General features: G+C 47.3%; 2 protein-coding genes across 3 annotated transcripts; both read right to left on the bottom strand.

Moving 5' to 3' along the window:
* Positions 1 to 4,763: 4,763 nt before the first annotated feature.
* LOC133358739 (twist-related protein 1-like) lies at positions 4,764 to 6,054 on the bottom strand. The gene has a single exon (XM_061577185.1). It carries the CDS (start codon positions 5,518 to 5,520, stop codon positions 4,843 to 4,845), a length of 678 nt encoding a protein of 225 aa, XP_061433169.1. The 5' UTR covers positions 5,521 to 6,054; the 3' UTR covers positions 4,764 to 4,842.
* A 5,176-nt stretch (positions 6,055 to 11,230) lies between these two features.
* On the bottom strand, positions 11,231 to 23,202 carry LOC133358499 (protein LSM12 homolog A-like). 2 transcript variants are annotated; one of them, XM_061576860.1, is made up of 6 exons: positions 23,036 to 23,195; positions 20,138 to 20,271; positions 18,884 to 18,971; positions 15,497 to 15,606; positions 14,609 to 14,735; positions 11,231 to 13,049 (listed from the first exon to the last, which is right to left on the bottom strand). In XM_061576860.1, exons 1-6 carry the CDS (start codon positions 23,154 to 23,156, stop codon positions 13,045 to 13,047), a joined length of 585 nt encoding a protein of 194 aa, XP_061432844.1. In that variant the 5' UTR covers positions 23,157 to 23,195; the 3' UTR covers positions 11,231 to 13,044. The 2 variants fall into 2 exon arrangements, with proteins under 2 accessions (XP_061432844.1, XP_061432835.1); XM_061576851.1 differs by lacking the exon at positions 18,884 to 18,971 and having other exon boundaries at positions 23,036 to 23,202.
* Positions 23,203 to 23,912: the final 710 nt, after the last annotated feature.

Here is a 23,912-nt window from a genome sequence, read left to right as displayed (position 1 = left end):
ACGTGACTTTTCTTTTGTGTTGTGTGCGGTGCTTTTAGCGCCACAGCGCGTGGATTTGTAGCGTTTGTTTTCATTTGTTTGCTGGTGACTTTGTGTATTTCGAATCGAAATCGCCTCCAGTGCTGTTGCTGCTGGCGGCAACAAAAGTTGTTTAAAAGTCAAAGTATCTCTCTCTGTTCTCAAGATAATTCCCAGCACGCATCTCTCCGTGCCTCGCTGCGCCACTTTTCAGTTTTCATTTCGTAAATTTCTCTTCCGTGAGCCCGGCATTATTTTACTCGTGCACGGTGGCACGCCGAAGTGAACGAGTGAATAATCCACGGCAATTCCAACAAGGTTGTCACACTCATGACATGGACATGCTCACTTTATTGCAAAATAACATTTGCGGTGGAATACAATTCACGGAAAAAAGAGTAATTCATAAAGCCTCGTCACTTCCGCATTAATCTTTAAAAACAACCACGACAATAATTGTCGACGAAAACTCGATACATCATGAACTCTGGCAATGCAATGAAACACATGCATAAATGAGCACAAATTTGAACATGCATGCACGTATACAGTATACATACAGACTGTATTTATTTTTTAAATAAATCTCCCCATGCTCGATAACCTAAACATTTCCCCCATTATTCTGCCCCAATGCCTCATTGGACATTAACATTTTAAAGGAAATAAGCCGAGCAAGTAAAAATAAATCATTAAACATAAATAATCTCGTTGCCACGTGCACTGGCTGCGAAATGTCAAAGACTGCACAACCGGCCCCGTCCACGTCACGCCACGTTGGCCGTGTATACTCATCATCGGGCTGGTGCAGCGCGTGCAGATAATAATATTGAGTTGCAGCGAACTTTCTCAACACGTGTTTTTAATTTCCAAAAGGGCCCCCTGCCGTGTAAAGCTGTCCCTGTGCGGAGCACAGCGTCACTCAGCAGCTGACCTGCAAAACGGAGACGAGTCGAGTCCGGGGCTCAGAATCAGACGATTTCTTCATGCTGGAGGAATCCGATGAGCTATGAAGCTCTTTCCTAGCGGTGCCGGCTCAGTGCACTGACCTGTGAGGCTCCCGGCCATCTCAGATGTCCGCAGTTTCAGAGACAATGGAATGTGATTGGGGAGGGAACTTTCTGGTAGAGGTTCTTATACATAATGCTATATGAACCGTTTTTATACGTACAATTATAGAAACACACTCACAAAACGTGTAAATATATAATTATGGATACATTTAAATGCAGTATACATAGATAAGAACCTCTCCGAGAAAGATGCTCGTACACATATCTAGAATTATATTGAATTGTATATATATAATTATGATATATATGTGTTACTTCCGCGGGCTGGACTCTTGGCACGTGGGAGATTTCCGAATCGAAGTCTCCGTCTCGTGGAACAACTTGGCCGAATCGCCTCGTTAGGGAGAGAGTTGTAGAGTTGCGTGAAATAAAACACCGTTGTCGTGACTGTCATGGACAGTTATTATGAATAGCACGAATTAAAAGTTCACAACGAACGCAACTCACCTCGTTCTATTTCAAACATCGTCAATCCTCAGCGTGAAGCAAAAAATATAAATACATCTGAATTGTATTTCATTCATTATAATTCAGACAACGGCCGATGCAAGATTGTCAGATTTTTTTAGATTTTTTTTTTATTTCACAAAACTTTTTGACCGTCCTTTATTCCGCTAATTAATGCGACTATGTAGAAAGTAATATTAATAATTATATATATATGGAGATAAGCTGGGCTTAACGTCTCACTGAATAGGAAGTCGACAGATGTGGTCTGCCAGGGTTTTCGAGCCAGCTGAAATGAAGCCCTGGCGATAACCAAATGCACTGTCCCACTCCCCACCTATAATTTCCTAGAATCGATCATTTTAGTCGCTTGTTTTTTTTGTCGTCTCGTTTATTTTGCTTGTCTGGTTTTGTACTCATAGTGTTCGCACCGTGAAACCTACACGGACTCTTTTTGTGTAAATCGTAAATAATCGATACCTTCAAACGGATGCACGCGCGTTGCGTGAGCCTTTTAATCGATATTAGTGGACGCGCTGCAATACCCCGAGTAAAAAAAACACGATGTTGTACGTACGTGGCTCGCACAAAGTTAACACGAACTTTTAAAAGAATGTTAGGTTCCTTAAAATCCGATACATATTTATAAAAGCGTATTGCATTGTCTCAATCGCATGCAAATGATGATACACAAACACGTAGTTTAGACCTCGGCGGTTTGGGGTACACACAATCACACACGATGACATTTGTAAAACAAAAGCGACGTTATGATTTCGTGAGTATTTCGATTCTTGTCAACATTCGCAAGTAAAAAAAAAATAAGTTTTTCTTTATTAAATCTCAGACCGTGATGACTTCTCACGCTCTTTATCGAAGGCACGCGCGTGACAAGGCACATTTCATCGGCAGCTGAAGTGATACAAGGCGCAGCCCTGCAACTGCCTGCTCACTCCACTGCTGGCTGAAGGGGTCCCTCTAAACGTCATCTGGCCGACTCTTCCACTGCTGGCCAGTATGTCTCGGAAGAGGTGGCAGTCCCCACACTTTACCCCACCGACGAGGCGACCCGTCTGAGTTCGATTCCCAGTCTACGGCGAACATCAGCGGCGAGCGAAATTTGACTGACCTGGTCTCACTCCCCCGCTTCGTCAACCCGCACTTTTACCAGCGCGGTGAAGTATGGTGACGAGAGCCTTCGTCCATCAGTGGATTGGCAAGAGTTGTACATTTGCTATCACCATCAAATTATGTATATATTTATATGTTTGACAATTAATTATATATATTGTATTTACACGCATGCATTTTTTTTCTACTTTGGAACAAATTATTTGGTGATGCTGCTGCTACTGCGATGGCAGTGGTGCACAAGGACAATACAACAATAACATTCAACATGTTCATCAATAACATCGTGTGTGGTCTTAGAAGAAAAAAGTAGATAATCGGCGACGTTTCGGGCAATGACCCTTCCTCACGGCACGTGTTTACAAGTGGAATTTAGTAAAAAAAAAATGTTAAATCGACGTTCGGAATGTGATCAAACGCGTGTGCGATCCTGAATCGTTGATTGTCTAGATTTATTTTTTACGTCAAAATCAAGGTGCTTTATCGTTCCGTAAGTTCGACTTCCCTTCGAAAAAATGACCACACATCCGCTGGAGCGCTCCCCATCTTGTTACAACCTCGGAAGCTAAGCAGCGAATTTGTTTTTCAGCCGCTCTGGACAGTACGGGAAATATCCACGGCGCGCCGTCACAAACCCGCACAGACCAGCGTGGTGAAGTATGCTTCATCAAAACATTTATTTACACTGGAGGAATTCATATTCTTGGGGTCTTTCGGTAATGTCAAGTAGATAGGTTCAAAGAAAAGAACAAAAATGTTCTTCATTATTATTTTCATCCAACCTATCTACGCGACTTTACCGACAGACCCAAATAATATGAATTCCTGCAGTCACGAAAGCTTTAAGTCGAGATGTATACTGGAGGAATTTTACGAAGCTATTGTTTTCACAGACGTCCGTTCGGAACCTATTTCCGTCTACTCGGCGTGGGGAGGCCTTCCTCCAGCAGTGGACCGACACGAACCGGGGCTGTGCCTCTCGACAAGCCGTGGATCGAGTGCCCGAGACTGAAATGCAACGTTACAAATAAATTCTGAATGATTCTCTCTCTGTCTGTCTGTCGTTCAGTGTGACAGCATCTTGAGATTCAGATTGTGTTTAATAACCCTGACAAATCCTCATCGCGAATGCTCATTGCAATATGCACCCAGTGACCTTTAGTCAATCCAGAAGAAGTTATAATATTAACACGACCTGGCAGTGCACATGTATACGTACATACAATAATTAACAATGACTATTTTGGATTATTCATTATCCCATCCAATCAGCTCGTGTGCGGTGCCTAAGTGGATCGCTGCAATGCACGACCATGAGAGTTGGCGGCCGTTCCGAGGGGGCCTTCATCCAGCAGTAGATGGATCATGGCTGATCGTGGTGATGAGTTGAGTCACCGTTCTCCCAGGTCTCCATTGAGAAAGCGACGCGCAGTAGCTCTCAATAGGCTCCCACGATCAACACCACCACCACCACCACCACCCACCATCCTCACCGTTCGCCACCACTCACTATGCACAATCCTCACCAGTACTCATCAATACCGTCAACAACCAACACGAGCACACCCACCACCCTAAATCAATGTAACCACTCACCCACTAATGCTCACCGCCACTCTGCAATCCTCACAATCAACAGCAATCATCAGCACTACCCACCAATCCTTACTAACCACCACCAAGCCTCACAACCACCAAACCTCACCACCACCACCGATCCACACCACCACCATCACCACCAATCATCACCACCACCAATCATCACCACCACCACCGATACACACCACCAATCTTCAACACCACCACCACCCTAATTCTAGATTTGAAGCTTTCGTGACTGCAAGGATTCATATTCTTAGGTTTTTTTCGGTAAAGTCACGTAGGTAAAAAATTAGAATAAATAAAATAAAATAAAAATAACGCCGTTTCAGAGGCAACACAAGCTTCCGTCTTCAGGTGGAACCGTCACAGCACGATGGCTGTTGCCTCTATCAGCTATCGTGCTGTGACGGTTCCACCTGAAGACGGAAGCTTGTGTTGCCTCCGAAACGTCGTGATTTTTATTTTATTTTACTTGTATTAATTTTTTACCTACGTGACTTTACCGAAAAAAACCTAAGAATACCACCACCACCACTCCTCACCACCACCAACCAACCAGCACGACCCTCCATCAATGCGACGCTGACATGGACCAGGCTCCCTCCATCCTCCAGACGGAGAAGGCGTAGCTCAGGCGCTCCGTGGCCGCGTAGCTGCAGCTGGGAGCCGCCGCCGCCACCGCCACCCTTCCCTCGGCCGCGTCGCTCTGCAGCACCTGGTAGAGGAAGTCGATGTACCTCGCCGCGAGCTTCAGAGTCTGGATCTTGCTCAGCTTGTCCGAGGGCAACGTCGGGATGATCTTGCGCAGCGAGGCGAACGCGTCGTTGAGCGACTGCGTACGCTGCCTCTCTCTCACGTTTGCCACGAAACGCTGGTTTTGCGATTCCGGTTCATTTTGATTCTGCTGCTGATGATGATGATGCTCCGGATGATGCTGCAGCTGCTGTTGCTGGTGGTCGCTGTCCTGCCGATTCTGCTGTTGCGGCAGCTGGTGATGGTTTGTCTGTAGCAGCAGCAGCTGTTGATGATGGCCCATTGATCCGTTGACGCCGCCAGCGGCGCTTCGCTTGCCCTTCTTGCATCCCGGAGTGACGGCCGAGTCGCCGCGAAGCCCCGACCGCTTCCTCACCGCCGCCGCCGCCCCCCCTCCAATGGGGCTCCGGTATCTCCCCAGGGGAGCCTCTTCCTCCTCGTCCGTCACGAGACTCCTCGAGGGAGACGGAGGCGACAGGGAGTCCATCTCGTACATCGTTGGTTCGCAGAATTTCGAGGTCCCCGTCCACGATTCTCGACGGGCGGCGTTACGCACGCGGGGAGAACGATCCTTTCGTCTTTGGCACGGACGAGGATGTCACCGCTTGCCTGCTTGCTGCTGATGGGGAGGATGAGGAGGATGCTGCCGCCACCACCAGGTGTTTTTTTTTTGTATTTCTCGTTACGTTTCTGTTCCGAGTTTGTGCCACGAACGGACGGCCGCTCAGCTGGAGGTTGCCAGAGTTGAAGCTGTCGAGGTGACACCGTCGCGCGCGTGTTGCTGCGGTTGCTCCCAGCAGCCTGTACGACGACGACACGGGGAATCTTTGTCCACAATACAACAGCAGCAGCAGCTCTTTATGTTTGCGCTGCAGGCGAATAACGGAAGACAACTGCCGAGAAACCCCGATATTGGTTGTTTGCGTGTTGGGTTTTATCCGAGTGATGTTGACGGCGCGGTGTGTCTGGGACAGCAGGAGACGAGGTCGCGATATCCACCTCCGATCTCTGCCTGCTCCGCGACTCGCTCCGCGCCGCGCTCACGCAGAGACGCAGAGAGGGACCCCCGCCGGTTTTATTCACCAGCCCCCCCTCCCGGTGATGTTACTTGTACCCCATTGGCTATCTATCGCGTTTGATGGGGGGGGGGGGGGGGAAGCGGGGGTGGTTGACGAACATGCGGCAATGGGGTGGCGTGCGCTCGGCTGGGTTTGAAGTGCTCCGACATTCCGGGGTTTAACTACGGGTTAAGTTGAGTTTCCGTAACGGAGGTTTCTTTTTTGTGTGTGTGAAGGGGAGGGAGGGGGAGTTAAGATTCGCGTAAAATTATTAATGTTGTGTGTCGTTAAAACCCGCCACCACCCCGACACGGCCAATTGGTAAGGTTTTAAATATTGACTTAAAGCTTTCGTGACTGCAGGAATTTATATTATTTGGGTCGTTCGGTAAAGTCACGAAGATAGGTTCAAAGAAAATAACAAAACTACGACGTTTTGATCGTAGTTTTGCCTTCAAAGGCTAACCCCCTCGTCCTGAAGACGACCGCTTGTGTTGCGATCGAAATGTCGCAGTTTTTGGTTATTTTCTATGAACCTATCTACGTGACTTTACCGAAAGACCCAAAGAATATGATGAGGTTTTGTCACTTAAACAAACCCGTGCCGATGCGTGACGAGTAAAAACCCACAACATGTCCAATTCGAGTACGACGTTTCGCCACTACTTACAACTGGCATCAGCCGGGCAGCCAGAACTGGGTCGGGTGGTGGCGGGTTTAACGACACATTCATACTTTCGCGATCTAACCCAACAAAAAAAAAACTCTTAGTATGGATAGCACTTTGTCGCGAAAGCCGACAAGTCCGTGTTAAACCGAAGTGAGTTTGTTAACGTGAGGAGTGCTGGATGCAGTAGGGGACCGGGTTCGATTCCCGTTCATGGCCATCAGCACCCAGTGACGATTTATCTGAACCGGTTCTGGGACCTCCCCTAGATCGGCTCAGCCTCAAATGAGTACCTGGTGCGGGTGTGTAGTAAACATCGCCGCTAGGGAGACAAAGGCGGCCTTGGCGTGGTGCTGGTCACCTGCCCCCCTCCTCGTGCGCCGTGCCGGCCTTCATAGGTGCTCGCTAACAGCACTTGCCCCAAGTCTGCTACAGACTATACGGGGGATATTTTGTCTGTTTGGTGGGGGGCGGTAACGCAGCGGTTAGCGCGCTGCGTTACGAACCCGGCAGAGACCTGAGTTCGATTCTCAGCTCACCCACCAACACCCAGTGACGATCACCCTAACCGGTCCTGGGCCTCCTCTAGATCAACTCGGCCTCAAATGAGTACCTGGTGCGATGTGAAAACATCGCCTCAAGGAAGACAAAGGCGGCCGGGCGTGGTGTTGGCCACCCACCCCTTTCATGCTATTAGAAGGCGGCGGGCTGAATAACTGAAGCCTCCGGCGCACCCAAGTCCGGTATGAATTCACCAAATAATGCGTCGGCATGCTTACAATGGTTTACATGGTGATGGTCATGATAGCAATAACGACGTAAAGCACCGAGTGAATCCTGTGCTGGATGAAGGCCTTGGGGCTTGGTTGACCAGACTTCACAGCGAAGGTCGGCGTGGATTGACAGGAACTTGTTTTTTCTGACATGTGCTCAGTTTAGGACAGGGGTCGGCAACCAAAATAACAAGAAGAGCCATTTCTTTCCAATTCGGTACAAAATTCAGTATTTCAAGAGCCGCAATGCATCTGAGTACATACTGTACTCACGTACATATCGTCAAGAAGCAGCCCGTAAAGAGCCGCATGCGGCTCCGGAGCCGTAGGTTGCCGACCCCTGGTTTAGGAGCAGAGATCCAAGCAGTCGTGAGATGATCAGTTTCAAACCAGACCAGGGTTACCATCACCACCATAATATCAATGCCCTTCATTATCACCACCACCGCCATCAACAGCGTAACAAGCAGACTACAAAGTTTTACATCCTGGATTTGAATCTGGCTTTCAGCCACCTGCGATAAACCTGAGTTCTCAAATCTCGGTTTCATTGACACACGAGACAAACTTATAACAGTGTGGGAAACCGCGCCCCCTGCTGTGTAAATAATTACAAGGCCACTTTGCAGGACTGAACGGCACGCCCCGATGGCGAGACGTTATCTCCGTCGCCTGGAATACAGGAGGTCGTTATTCGATCCCAGACGCTCACAAGACCTGTGCCGTATATTCGGAGTCCGCGTGTTCTCGCTCCTCGTGGTCGCGCTTACTGTCCCCAGGGTGCCTGCGGTTTTGACCTCTACATTTCCAAACATGAGTTGAGATTTTTTTTGGCTGCGGTTATAAATTACGTGTGATCAAGTTAATTTATTAGGTATAGCCCTGTGAGCCATTTGGCTCTTGAATCAATTCGGCTCTTGTGATGATATCAGCCACTTCAATGAGCTGCCATCAGGCGTGTCCAGGTCGCCTCTGAAAAAGTTATAACTCAATGGGCTTTACCTGCTAAAGTACAGGCAGTCCTCGACTTACGAATGGGTTACGTTCTGGAGACCTGTTCGAAAGTAGATTTGTTCGTATATCGGAACGCAATATTTAATTGTAAACACGGTCTGCGTTATAAATGTTATCGTTTACAAAAACGAGAAGCATTGTTAAACTCGTAAGAAATATTGTACATTTGCATGCAATGCTGTAATAAAAACTGTATAGTAATTAAAGCATAAAATGAAGTGTGACATGAAAAGAAACAAATCAATTTCATCTTCATTTTCTTGGATCCTGATTTCTGGCTTGCGGATTGCTCTGCTGAACGAAATCGTTCCGCGGTTCGGTTCATAATAAAATGGAAGTTCGTTCGTAAGTGCGGATGTTGTGAAGTCGGACGTTTGCATCTCGGGGCCTGCCTTGTAGTCGTAGGTAAGATAGTACGCATTGGGAGAAGCGTTGTGAAAACCCTCAGCCAATCTCCAACACAAATGATTTGGCAATGCTGCATAAGTAACAAATTACAAAAAAAAACCTAAACACGGTGGCTTTAAAATCTTAATACATAGGTGTTAAGACGTTCACCAAATAGGCATAAAGTCTGCATTAACCAAACGACATTGTGGTAAAACATGATCATAAATGCGTTGTCTTTGCAATTGATTGGTTTCAAAGACAATGCATATATTAGTGTTTTTTGTTTGCATTCTGACCACAAGTATTGTGGTTAATGCAGACACGATTCTTTGTAAACGGTTTCAGTTTGGTGTTTTAACATCATAACACCTTTTTTGTTGCCAGAAAAAAGGGGAAAACGTATTCTATTTTGCTACTGGCAAAGGAGGTCCCATAATGTAGCTGCTCGACCCGGAGCTCTCATTACTCTGATAGTGCATTGTCTTTGTGCTGTTCGCCTTTTGGCGTCCTGTGGTCTAACACCGTTTTGAGACTAGGCTCAAAAGAAAGCTGTCTCTGGTGTGGACCAATCAGTTTCAAAGACAATGCATATGTTAAATTTGTATTTAAAGCTTTCGTGACTGCAGGGATTTATATTCTTGGTTCTTTCGGTAAAGTCACGTAGAAGGGAAATAATAAAATAATAAAAATCTAAATATTCTCACGTTTCGATTGCAACACAAGCATATTTTTTTTTCTTGCTGTGGATTTCACACCTGATGATTGCTTGTGTTGCAGTGGAAACGTCGTGAAAATTTGTATTTTTTAATATTTATATTATTTTATTATTTCCCTTCTATGTGACTTTACCGAAAGAACCAAGAATATAATGCATGTTATCAGTGTTTTTTGTTTGCAATCTGACCACAAGTATTGCGGTGAATGCAGCCACGATTCCTTGCAAAAGGTTTCAGTTTGGTGTTTTACCATCTCAACACCTGTTTTGTTGCCAGGCAAAAGGGGAAAACTTATTCTGATACTATGAATTGTCTACGAAATTGATTGGCCTCAACCAGAGGCAGCCTCCTTCATGGCCTCGTCTCACCACCAGTCGGAGAACAACGCCAGAAAGGTAAACAGCGCAAAGGAAATGCAAATATGAAAGCATCATAAGCTAGGGTTGAGCAGTCCTATCTGTGGAATCTTTTTTTCCGGTATAAAATAAAAAAAAGATGAGAATTGAGCTGGAAAGCTGAAAGCAGATTCTTTTTTCATCGGATATAATTCAGAGTTGGTGACTGCACTTCACACCACGGAGCCCGATAGAAATCATTTTCTCCAACACAGGGCTCTGGGAGATTTACGAATGGATCCTTCATCTCGTGAAATGATGGAAATGCAAGCAAAAAAAAGCAAATCACATTTCAAAGACATTCCTATTAGTGGGTCTGGAATAGCCACAGGATAGAGCCAGTCCCCTCCCTCTCCCTATGCTCACGATACAGGCACCCAAATTGGTCGCATAAAATAAAAAAAAATCGATTTGTCTGTCACCATTTTCACGTCGTACGGAAGATGAGGATTTGCATAGTACAGTGCCTCTTGCTTCAATGTCTCGGCAACTTAGAAAGCACCTCGCATAACATCACTTCTCAACCATTCCAATGCCCTGCTGCATGCAGTCGAGCCCAGGGGACCCCTCGTGGCAGCCGTCTGTGCGGGACATGGTGTACGCAGCAAGGGAGTGCAAATGTGCGGTCTGACAGCAGGAAATGTATTTTTTTCTAAGTGCGGCAAATTTCGATCGCGATGCCAGGCCCCTGGTAACGAATTTTTTTTTCAATTTCGTGGGATATTTTTTACTTCCACTGTAAAGGAGGCAGCGCGCGGTATTTACTGTCCGTATGCATGCAGCATTAACCAGGGCAGCCGTGGGGTTCGAACCGCAGACCCCTGAAACAAGCTGCGAGAACACGCTGCCGCTCGGTCACGTCACCGCCCTGGGTTGAGGATTGACGACAAATTTGTAAATAGGCCAACGCCGGTTTGTGTAACGGGTTCACGTGATCTCCCGCACCAGCTGGCATCTGCTACGTTCTCCGCCGGAGGTTAAAAAGCGGAACCGATCTTTAAATCGGAAAGAAAATGTACCCTGGAGTTGGGGTTCAGGGAGGGAGGGTGGAAGGTGAAACTATGGCCACCCACTCTCCCGCAAAGGAAACCCCGGCACAACCAAATTGCGCGCCGTCGAACATGCAAAAACCCTGAGCGGCCCCGTCACATTCCAACGCTGGCCGGGACACCGAAGTGCACACACACAAACAGCAGCCGTTTATAAGACTCATCTTTAATTTATAAACCGAAATCTTTCCATATTGAGGGTGTGGGCGGGTGGGTGGGTGGGGAAGGCAGCGGAGGGGAGAGCTTGGAAGTTGAGGAGTTGGTATGGGTTGGTTGGTGCAGAGAGAGAGGGGGGTGGGGGGGGGGGGTTTGGGGGGGGGCAGGGAGGGAGTGGCGAGCGGCGCGCAGCGCGGGCGCTACAGTCCGTCCGTAACCGTAGCGCGGGTGGTGCGTGCGCGCTCCGTTCGCTCCGCACCGTTAACGACTATCCGTCGTTCCCAATATTTTCCGGCAAAACCTGCACAGGAGCGCTGGCGCCCTCTCCAGCCGTCGCCAACTTTTACCCCGAGGAGCGGCAGCGGTAGAGGCGCGGCTGGCGGTGCTCTGGAAGAGGCGTTCTCTAACGAGCACTCGTTTAAGACTCCGTTAACGACACGCCCAACGTATTCGCCGACTAACCCTGGCGGCTTTAATTAAGCTGGCGCGACAGCAAAAGACTCGCGCGCTCCGAGACGTCATTTGTTGGGTTTTCTTCCTCCTTCAGTCTTCTTCTATTTGTAATATTTTCTCACACGTCATTTTTGTTTTCTCTCTCACTTTTTATAGCCCCCAAAAACCAGGGGGGGCTTGATCGTCGGATCGATGATCCGACCGACGAGTCGCGGAGATGCCACACTCACCGAGACCGGCTTCCTCGGAACGGGTCCTTGTTGTGTGTCGCCGATGCATAATTTACAATCAAATCTGTCCACTGGCAATGAAAATTACAAAGTGTTAAAATGAGTACGTTTCATGGGTTAAATTAAATACACGAGCCGACTCTGAATGTGGCATTTCTGCAATACGTACACTTGTTCCCCACGACCCCCCCCCCCCAGCTCCTCCCACGCTTCCCCCGCCCCCCCCCCCCCCCCCAACAAAAAAAAATTTGAAAATATTTTTTTTTATTACACGCTCATAAATAGAAATCGCCACAGAGGACAATTTAATTTGCGCGTAGCACGTTCGGCGTGGATCTGTGGGCCGCGTAAGGAAACGTTTATCGGGAGTTTTAGATTTCGACACTGCGAGGAATTCAACAGAGGACAGACCACAGGGGGGACACTGATTTCCAATCGAGTTGATAAGACGAGAGGACGGCATTTACAAAAACAGCAGTCCGCGTCGACACCAACTCGGGGCCATCAGACTTGGAAGACCGACATATCTCACGTGACGGGACGGAAAATTCTAGCACTCAATTTGTCCAAATCAAAGGCCAAGAGTGTAACAGTTTTCAAAACAAGACGGGGGTTGGGGGGGGGGAGAAAAAAAAAGAACGAGGAATATTTTCATCGTAAAACATAACTTTTGGGAATTTGGTAAGTTGGAACGTAGTTATTTCGGCTGTTGGATTAATTTGTACTCATCTCATTCTTCTGGGACCTCTCCGAGAGGAGTGGGGGCGGGAGGGCGACCAGTGGGGGGAGGGGGGGTGACCGGAGGAGCGGGGCTGCGATTAAGAGGTCCCAGTTGATGCTTCTTTTATTAATCGCCCCATCACCTCGGACAGAGCCGAGTGGCCATGGGTAGAGTGGACGAAGTCGTGGTTGTCCGTTTGGGCAGGTGTTGGAGGGAGGGCGGGGGGGGACGGTGGGTTGGGGGAACGGGGTGGGGGGGGTACAGGTGGGGAGGGAGAGGTGGGGGGGGGGGACGAGCAACCCCGAGGTTCATAACGACAGCGGGGCTTCTCTCTGTGCCGCCTGCTGCTGCGCCAAAGGCTGCCCCGACTTGGCTTGGTCCACGTCCTTGAAGTGTTTTTCAACCTGAACGGCAAAAAAAGTAAAGGACTTTTTCACGGGTGCATTGTTGCAATGAAGGCGTCTTGAAACGATAACCCAACAACCCCCAAAGCGATTCCGTGAACAGCCCCGAGTGTGCAATTCCGTTCAAGAATCGATTCTGTTTCACCTCCACGTTGCTCTACACCCCTCCCTCCCCACCTTCCCCATCTCATAGAATCCTCCATCCAGCAGTGGACTTAACAAAGGTCTGTAAAAAACACTCGGCTACCGGCGCAATGGTTTAAGGCGGAACGAAGCGAATGTGCGGATGGCAGGTTTTGCGTAGATGGAACACCTACCTCGACTGAAAACTCATTTCTTTACAACGGCTTTTTATGTTAAGTTTGTTGGCCTTCCCCCGTACCTCCAATTAGCTCGGCTGGCTACGTGCGGTGGTGCGAAAGAAGGTCCACAACACTTGCGTTCGCGCATCTAAAATGCACCCAAGGGCAATGAGGCTCCACACGGACCTCTCTCTCTCGGCCTTCCCCCCCGACGGATCAATACGACGCAGCTTGCGCAATAGCCGACAGGCCATCATAGTCGTAGCACCACACAATCGGGTGCCACGAGTGGTCACTGCAGTCCAGCTGTGATTGTGAAAAAATGTATCCTGAAATATTCAATTATCAAATGGCACGGGGTGGTCGCGTGGATTAGTGGTTAGAACGCTGAGCTGGCACGGCAGAGGTCGTTCGGTTAAAACACAGCCCTCCATTGAGCCGGATTCTCAAGTGAAGTGGAGTTGATGGCGTCAGCCCAGGCACCGTTGATATTAAAAACAAACCCCCATCAGATTAATTTTGGTTTGAGAGAAAGTGCAGCCCCCTAGTGTTGACATCAGAAGGTTACTTTTTAAAGGAATCCCAGGAGCAGTTCCATTAAAAATGATTCTGTGGGACGTTCTCTAGCACGACGGGTACCATTGCTCTGCGAGCTTGTTTTGTCTTACGAGAAAAACCAAGGGCACAATCGGGATAACATTGGAGGGAAAAAATTAACCCGTAAAAACAAAGTTTTTCACTATAAATCCTTTATATGCGTGGCATCGGTTTTATTTTATTATTCATTTCTGTTTTTCTTGAGTAAGAGTTTCATTTTTATCACATTGGTATTTTAAATTAAATATGAAATGTTTTTTTTCCTAGAAAGTGGAAAATTTTGGAAAAACATTTTCACAAAAATAAATTGTCACGCACAACGAGTCTGTGTGCAAAATGTCAGCTCGATTGGATCACAGGAAGTGGGTTAAAAACGACCGAAAGATTTGCACGGTCGTAAGCGAGCAAGCAAGCAAGCAAACTTAATATAAAGGATTTAAAAAACACTATAGAGGTGTGCTCAATAACAAAAATATAATTCCCTGCTCCCATAACAACCCATGTAATCACAAGCCACCACGGTCCTCCTTACCATCTAGCCCAATCTTCGCTGTTCCAGAGGCGAAACGCGCCTTGAAGGGAACAGGTACGAGACAAGAAGGATGGATGGACAAGAAAGAAAGGAAGGGGAAGGCAGAGGAAGGAAGGGGCGGCACTCACAATTTTGCGCACGTGCGTCAGTGCGCTCCCTTCTCTGCCTTTGCAGTTCTCGACGCGGTACGGCGGAGAGATGACCACGTCCTCCAGCACGATGATGTTCTTCTCGTTCCACTTGCATTCCTTGATCCTGGCACACGTGACGGCGATGGGGAGAGGACGCGGTGGGAATGCGAGCGGTGATGGGAGAGATGGCGGTGGTACAGAAAGACAGGTGGGAGAGGCACGGAGGTCGGAGAGGCAAGCAGGTCGGAGAGGGATGATGGATGGAGAAAGATGTCAGCAGAAGAGAGATGAGTGGAGAGAGAGGGCAGTGGTGGGAGAGACGGAGGCGATGGTGGAGAAGGTTGGAGAGATGAAGGCAAGTGCCTCGGTTAGACTGGCACGTGTAAGGCACGCGCTGGCAACGCGTTGAGCCAAATAGTCAATTCTGTTCTTTGTGGATTTATTTTGCCCCTATTAAGGGCCACGCAGCGATACAAACACGTCCATGAACTACTATAGGGAGGGCCTGATCGAGCAGTGAATTGACAAGCGGCTGTACAACCACACACGTTTTGTTCGTAGACTTGGGACGATTAGTCAATGCAGTAAATTCATCAGATAAAAATAATTATCCAACTATTAACATCTTTTGCAACTTTGACCGCCAAGTTGCCTAACACGCGAGACTGCCTCACATTACTGGAGCCCGCGAGATACAGGTCATCGGTGATGACGCACAAGCAAAAGTAAATGGTGCCCGATGGAAGAGGACACCAGGGAGAGAGGGAGCTACGGAGGAAGGCAATGAAAGCCAAAATGAAGCAAAGTGCCAAATAACCGAGCATTTTTTTTTTCCTGATCGTAAAAAAAAGGAGAGAGGGAGGGAGGACGCGTCGGCTAACTCACGTCTTCTGGATCGTTTGGAACAACAGGATTCCCTCGGGCGACACCCCCATGCTCACGGCGTGAGCGTGACTCAACTTCTCCTCCACCTCGCTGTGCACCCGGCTTGAGAGCTGCCCGGAAAAACGACACAACATGAGCGGAACAAAACGGCACGGGGGGTTTGGGTGCGGCGCACGGCAACGCGCCGACGGTATGCCGACGCTACCGTGCTGGTCCACAGAGGTGCTGATCTTTACACACCACACCAGGTACTCATTTTTTAGGCTGAGTCGACATAGGGAAGGGCTAGGACCGGTTCAGATAATCGTCACCGGTGTTGGCCGTGAGCGGGAATCGAACTCAGGCTACCCACACACAGAAGTGTACCTCAACACTGCCGGCAGACGTTACCAGGCAAGAACTCAATGAACAGGATTTACACAAATCTCATTTGCATGAGTGACCACCGAGGGCATTAGTCAGAATCCGAATCTCTATTCATACTGGGAGGAATCCGATGAGGTATAAAGTTGTTTTTCACAGATGTCCAGTCTGCTGGAAGCGGGCGATGACTGCTCTGTGAATAATCACAATTGAAAAATCCGCGGTGTAATTTTTTTTTTTTTTTATCGGCCGGCAATGATCCATCAACCCCACTCGGCGATTAGTTTGATTTTTACGATTTAGTCGCGATTTAATTCTAGAGTCGATTGCGGTTCTCACAGACGTGTCCCTATCTGCTTTGTTTCACTTCTGTCGCGCTAGCAGTTTTGTTTGCTCCAGTCGCCCGACATGCGAGCGAATCATTTGCATACGATTTACAAGAATTTAAACGCAATTATTTCTTAGCAGTGCAAGATTGATACGCTGTGAGCGAAGGATTCGATACTAATTGACAAACCGATAGGATCACTCACACACCTATTACATATTCAACTATTCAACCTTCCTTGCCATGAAATTAGTTTCATCGTCACAATTCATAGGGGGGAGGGGAAGGAGGTCCAGATTCAATTCAAGAACATTCTTTTCCATCTCATTCATCTCGATTGGTCTATCTCTTTAATTCCATCGTCTTAAATACATCTGAATAGAATTAACATATCCATATATTTCCATATAGTATCCCAAATACTCCCTGACCATGTTCAAGTAGCGGCCTAGATCTTGACTGCCCCCCTCCATAAAATAAATGCACCCCATCACTGGTCCCCTATGCAGAGCCTTGATGTATGTCGGCATTTGAACGCCGCTATGTTACTGCAAACCCGATCGAATCTTGTTCTGCACGGGTTTTAATTGACGGTGGATCATTACGTGCCTTGTCGTTGTAATAGACCTGGGTTCAATTACAAATGTCATCGTGTCATTCGCTGTGAATTGCTATCACAAGGTAAACTGTAACCTCAGCCGCTGTGTAATTATACAAGTTGTGTCGAACCAGGACCCATACACAACAGCAAGGGTCTTCGCCTATAAACATCCGGCAGTTCATCATCAACCAATACTGATGAGGCTCGATGAGATGCTAAAGAAAATTACTTGTATATTTTATGTGTAGGGACAAAAATATGGATGCGAGACATTATTGAATTTGTGATTAATATTCTCTATGGCGCTTGAAGATGATATTGTGCTATTTAACCAAGTCCAGGTCTGTGATGTCCACGTGTCCATATTCAAACCCGAAGATCTGAACTCTGCAAGCTGAGCAGCAATGTACACTACACGTCAGTGTTGCAACTCAATTGGCTTTACCGTTCACAATCTCGTTATCTGCCTCTGCAAAGTATTGAAGAAAAAAACCCCTCTATCAATAAACAGTCATCTGAATTCAGCACAGGCTCCTGGAAAATCCACAATACCCTGTAGCCATCATCCCTCATTCAAAGCCTCCCAGTAAAGAGATGCATAGAATGACTCATGGATGTGTTTATTTATTTGTTGGCATTATTCCGAATTGAAAGCTGATTTTATTTTTTACAACTGCTTTTCGTGTTTAGTTTGTTGTCCTTCCCCCGCACCTCCGATTAGTACGGTCAGCTATGTACGGTGCAAAATAAGTTCAACTTTACAATGGATCTGTTCGAGTAAAGTTTTTGAGTTGAGCACTAGCTTTGGTGAATCATTAGAAGATAATCACATCGGAGGAGTTGAACAGCTGACACCATTAACTCACTTCACTTGAGATCCTGGTTTTAGTCTCAGATGGCTGACCCAGGAATGGAACCCAGATTCTCAAGTTCTGGCCCAGTTTTCTCGGGAACATTCATTCATTCGCGCAAATGAGCCACCCCCAATTGGTTTGCGCGTCTATTTTGGGAAACCAGTTTTGAAGTCAATGTGCGAGCAAGAGGGGTTCACGTTTTCATTATAATCTTATCTAGACCTTTAAACACTTCACATTTGACCTGAGCATGAATGTTAATATTTATGTTACTTTGTCATATACATTTTCATGCAATGGCAAATCGATAATTAAATGACAAGCAAATCCTCCAAGAGGATTAATCACTCAACCGCCTTGGTTGTGTTTTAACTACAGATACCCTGTGTCCTCCACAAAATATGAAATGCACATCCCCAAGTCACTGGGTGGCACAGAGGTGGGGAGGGGGGGGGAACCAAATCAGAGCAATTAAGCTAGCAGTGCCAAAGGGGTTCAAATCTGGGTTACGGCCGCCCGCGATTTAACTGTTCTCATGGGCTGCACCAAAACGGATCACTGAAATTGGATATTCAAGCTTTGTGGATTACACATTTCAGCTTCACTACCATGCAGTTAACTCGTTACAGGGCACGCACCACAGGGGATGGGGTGCCTTTACTGTGGCTTAAGAAGCTCACTAAAGTAACCTCAGACGTAGTCCTATGACGTCAGCTTCTAGGACCACTCTGACATCCAGTCACACTTCCAGCTGTGAGAGTTCTCATTCTGATTCGCTTGATATCATGAGCCATGATTATTCATCTGGCGGACTGCGGAGCAACCACATCTGGCCACTTGATGATTCCTGGAGCAACTCACTAAAAACATATGGCTTCACTGAGATACGGAGAAAGACAACGGATTAGTGAGATGAAAGCGAGATGCACACGAGATAAGAGATGAGAGAGCCGTAGACGAGAGTTTACAAAAACTTGTGAGATTAAATGGAGAAATAAAAAGACATGTTATGACGTCACGACACCACACGACATCTGTAAATGCCAACGCGACGAGGTTAAAACTTCACGCGAAATGCCACGATGCCCTCCGGCACACGGTAGTTAGCTTTATCGCGTAGCCCACAAGAAATAAAATAGCTGAAGAATCCCATTATTAGGCATGGCCCCTCCCCATTGCACAAACGACAAAAGCATAAAAAGAGAAAACACTGGAAACGCAAGAGGGACGGGTGGACGCACAGGACTTTCCGTCGGGTATCGATATGGGCGGATGAGTTGCCGGTAGCTCGGTGAGTTCACCGCTCAGTCTGTTTGCTTGCCACCAAATCTGTTCGAATGGAGTCAACAATTCAATGTTGATGGCAGCACAACTGGAATACTATTGGGAGAAAAGGAAAACAATGTGTTCATTGTAAATACAAAACGAACCTCAGCTTCAGCATGTGGTTTAGTGTAGCTGACATCTATCAAGGCCGGCATGGACACAATGATGGTGGTGTGGCCAGCACCATGCCTGGTTACCTTTGTCTCCCGAGCGCTGATGTTTACACACCGCACCAGCCACTCATTTAAAGCTCAGCCAACCCAGGACAGGTTCAAATATCACTAGCTACTGATGTTAGCCACAGCAGGGAATTGAGCAGAGGTCATCAGGTTAATTGTGTAGTGCTTAACCACTGCTCCACCACTCCCCACCATACACACAACAGCCGTCATGCGCCACGACGCCACTGTGATATCACCACAGCATTTGTGCCAGCCGACGTGCATTTTGAGGCCATGTTAAGTGTCGATTGCTAGCGAGCAGATTATGGGACAGACCCACGTATTATGGATTAGCTAATCGAGATGAATGGAAAATGTACCACCTGTGCTACAATCTTCCATGCCTACACACCTCCAAAATCATATCCCTCTTACACACACCGACAAACACTCCTACACACCTATAGAGACACACGAAGACCCCCACCCCCCATTGTAACCTTTATAGACTGTGGCAAATGCTGTTAGCAAACACCTATTAAAGCTGGCACTGTGCACAAGTGCTGATATTTTGGACATAACGCACCAGTTACTCCTTTCTAAGGCCGAGGTTACCTCGGGTTGGGGCAGCACCAGTTCAGGTTCGTAGCACATTGCACCAACCGCTAAACTATTGCTCCCCATGACAAAGATCCCCATATAGCCTTAACAGATTGTTGGGGCAAGTGCTATTGCGAGCACCTATGAAGGCCGAAACGGTACACATGGGGGTGGGTGGCCAGCACCACGCATGACGCCTTTGTCTCCCCAGTGGCGATGTTATACACGGCACCAGGTACTCATTTGAGGCTAAGTTGACCTCGGAGAGGCGCAAGACCAGTTCAGATATTCGTCACCGATGTTGGCCACAAGCGGGAATGGAACCCGGGTCGCCGGGTACGTAGCGCAGCGTACCAACCGCTACACTACCGCTCCCCACAAAAAATACGCACACAAGCATGCACGCACCTTGTTGGTGTTGAGCGACGTGAGCACGGGGGGCGGCTCGCTGCTCTCGGCGAGGATGTCCACCTCGGAGACGAGGGCCAGGTTGAGGAGCAGCACGTCGCACACGCCCACCTTGCCACTCGACGACGGGCATTCTGGGGTGCCGGCCGAGTTAAGGAGCTTATTCGTTCGCTGGTTCACTCACTCGCTTGCCCACCCACTCACCAGGAGTCAAACACGTTTGTTAGCATTCGACGAAGACGCCGTTGCAATGTAGTCTTTTTTTGTCAATCCTCGCCGTACGTTATTGCTGATGTATTATTAAAGGACAAGAAGCCAACCTTTTGCACATGGCTAGCCAACAAAGAAAGAGAGTAACCGCTGGCTAGAACGCTTTTCCTTCCGATATTAGGAAGCCACGTGAGCGTTGCACTTTTAAATGTAGATTGAAAACTCATCACTTTAGAAGTGCTTTTTGTGCTCAGTTTGTTGACCTTCCCTCTCGCACTTTCAATGAGCACGGTTGGCTACGTACGGTGCAAAAGAAGTTCAACATATATACAATAAGATGGACAATGCAGCTGCTCTGGAACATGCACAGTACACTGTCAATCCACTGCTGGACGATGGCTACCTGCCCATGCCTTGTGAGTGTTTTGGAAGAAGTACAAACTCAACTCCATACTCTAGTTGATGAGCATGCCTGAAAATATAACTTAGTAAATTTACAACTATAATGATGTTCGGCACACACTAGATTTTTTTAAAATGAATACAGCAAGTCGATACTTAAAACTAGGACAAAAGCGACATTTTAGAATTGACCTAAATAAATACGTTGAAGTTGATTAGTTTCACCCATAACAGAAGCCCAAGTTCTGCATGCATGTCAACTTCGTTCGCACCATACGTAGCCAACTGTGCTAATCGGAGGTGATTTAAGGATCATACTAAACGCTGACAAATATATAATCCTCACCACTAGTGTACCGCTAAACCTCGCAAAAAGTGGGCACAGTTCACTGCTGATTGCTCCTCTAAAACAAAAGATGGATCTTCACTTTATTTTATATAAACAACCTGGTTGGCCCTTAGGAACCATAAAAGTATTTTTTTTACACACAGGAGAATTAAGCGGATTTAGGCAGATTTTTTTGGAAAACTGGTCATATAAACCCAAGCCAAGCCAACTTGTTAAAACTTCGTAATTTTGTAATTGAAACCCAACTTTAAATGAGGCAGTTGATTTTTGGAAACGTTTTAGTACCGAACGCTTGTGCCAAACCGGTTTTAAATGTTCACGAATAGCGTACAGTAATTGCACTTTCCAGGAAATGCCCCATTGAGTCACAAGAGGCTTTTCTCAGAGCAGTCCTGAATTGTCTTCAGACAATGCACCCTCCAAAAGCACGGTTCGCTATGTACGGTGCAAAAGAAGTTCAGACAGACTGAATGTCGCTGTGATCAGTGAGTTGTCACAACCAGAGTCTAAAACCACGCACGTCAGTCAACAAATGACCCGGAATGAGTCCAATCTTGTCATAGATGGAAAGTTAAGCAGTTTTGAGTCCAGATTTGGATGTGACCATGCGCAAAATAAAGGTGCAACAGGCAGTGGGGGCCGTGCAACAAAATCCACCGCTGTTCTCTGAACTACCCCCTCCACCTTTACAAAACCCGCAATGACCAGTGCGGTGAAGTATGTTAAATTATGGTGCGAATTATAACCCTCACACACAGCGAGTGGATTGACCAACGGGCTTTGCACGTACAGAATCCATACGCCATCGACACATTAAGCCGCCGAACGCAGCTCTCTCCACAAAGAGAGGACAATCCTCCGCATTGAACTTCAACCCCTAAGTCTTGACCTCCGCCTGAACCCAGTTCGGCCTTCAAATTGGATAAAAACAGCGACGAGACACACAACTCGTGCCCGCAATCCTCGCCCTTAAAAAAACACGTAGAAATAAACCACCGACCTCAAAATGTTTCCTGTTGTGCATTTTATCCTCGTGTTCCGGTAACAAAAACATATTTAAGTGCAGAGGCATAAGCCCGAGCCACATAAAAACGTAGCGTGGCCACAAAACCACGGTATTTGTGACCTACAGCGCAATGGTTGTAGTGTGTGTATGGTTTAAATGCCACGTAACGTTACTCTCACAAGGCAACTTTAAGCATTACGGTACACGTACGGCCGGCCCTAAGCAATATCCCGTGGACTATTGAATACAACATATGAATGGATTCCCCTGCAACAGTTTTTTAGTTACCATTTTAAAACAATTAACATTGCAAAACAATTGTTCGTACAATTAAACCTCGGCTTGAATGTTGCACAAGATCGTGGTTTTTTTTTTCACCTTCATCGTTAAGTGGCCATATCGGGCATAACTTTCTTTAAGCAACGTATCCAACCTACGATTACTTTATCATTAAAGACAACGTATGAACACACACCTACATTTACGTGCCTTTAAAGCGTCCTTTAACACGAAAAAATACCGACCACTTAACCATCCAAGCCGCCAACTGTACGCGAACACACCGAAGCATTTTACAAGGGGACACGCGCCAATCACAAAAAGACCACCACAAACACCGCCCCAAAGCCCCCTCGAGATCAACTCGCGGGCATCACCGGACCAAGCAACGCCCGACAGTGACCACATCGAGAGGGGTTTTTTTGTTTCAAACATTCGGACAGCGAGCGCCGAGCGGGCGAGGTCGCTTCGCACCCCCACCCCCCCCTTCCCTCCCTCCTTCTTCCCCTCCATCCCTCACCCTCCCCCGGTTGAGGCATCTAGGCAAGCGCGGTGTTCTTCGAGGCCTCGCGGCGGCCGACTAGGCCTCGACATCCGACCGGCTCAAAACGGACGACGGCGAACGCGTCGCGGCGCGACGGAGAATGGATACTGAGGGTGAGCATCTTGGAGTGGTAGTCGAAGGCGAGCACCTCGCCGTGGATCTTCTGCCCGAGGCAGGTCACGCACGCCACTTGGCTCCCGACGCTAAAGTAGTCATTGGGAGCCGCCATTTTGACTGGAGGCGGCGGCGAAGAGGCGGTGACGTCACGAGCGGGGGGTGGGTGCTAGAGGGGGGAGGGGCGGGGCGGTGGGGGCTGTGGGCGGAGGGAGGTCACGGGGTCACCCGTTCAATTCCGTTTCTTGATTGAGTCGTTCACTGGATTCTTCACTCAATCTTTAGACGCGACGTTTCGGCCAAGGGCCCTTATTCAGAGCACGTAAATAGAGAGGGTCGGAGCAGAGAATGTTTTTGAGATTGCACTTCACACCGCCGGGGCCTGATGAGAATTACATTTAAGATTTTAAAAAAACTTTTATAATGAAGAGTTTATATCTTCTTGGTTCTTTCGGTAAAGTCACGTAGAAGGGAAGTAATAAAATAATAAAAATAAAACATAATAAAATAAAATAATTCTCACGACGTTTCGGCTACAACGCAAGCAGCCGTCACCTGAAGACGGCTGCTTGCGTTGTAGCCGAAAGGTCGTGAGAATTATTTAATTTTATTATGTTTTATTTTTATTATTTATTACTTCCCTTCTACGTGACTTTACCGAAAGAACCAAGAAGATGAATCCCTGCAGTCACGAAAGCTTTAAATCGAGAAGAGTTTATAATTGGTATGTTAATACTAATAGGGTTTTTCCCCTTTTTTTTCTGGCAACAAAACTGACACCTTTTGCAATGAATCATGCTTACATTAACCACAATACTTGCAGTCAAATGCAAACAAAAAACAATACTCTGATAATGTATGCATTGTCCTT

The sequence above is a fragment of the Lethenteron reissneri genome, chromosome 7, assembly GCF_015708825.2.
Source record: "Lethenteron reissneri isolate LAM-NWPU_2019-01 chromosome 7, ASM1570882v1, whole genome shotgun sequence".
Lineage (NCBI taxonomy): Eukaryota > Metazoa > Chordata > Hyperoartia > Petromyzontiformes > Petromyzontidae > Lethenteron > Lethenteron reissneri.
This window is presented reverse-complemented; position numbering and strand designations above follow the sequence as displayed.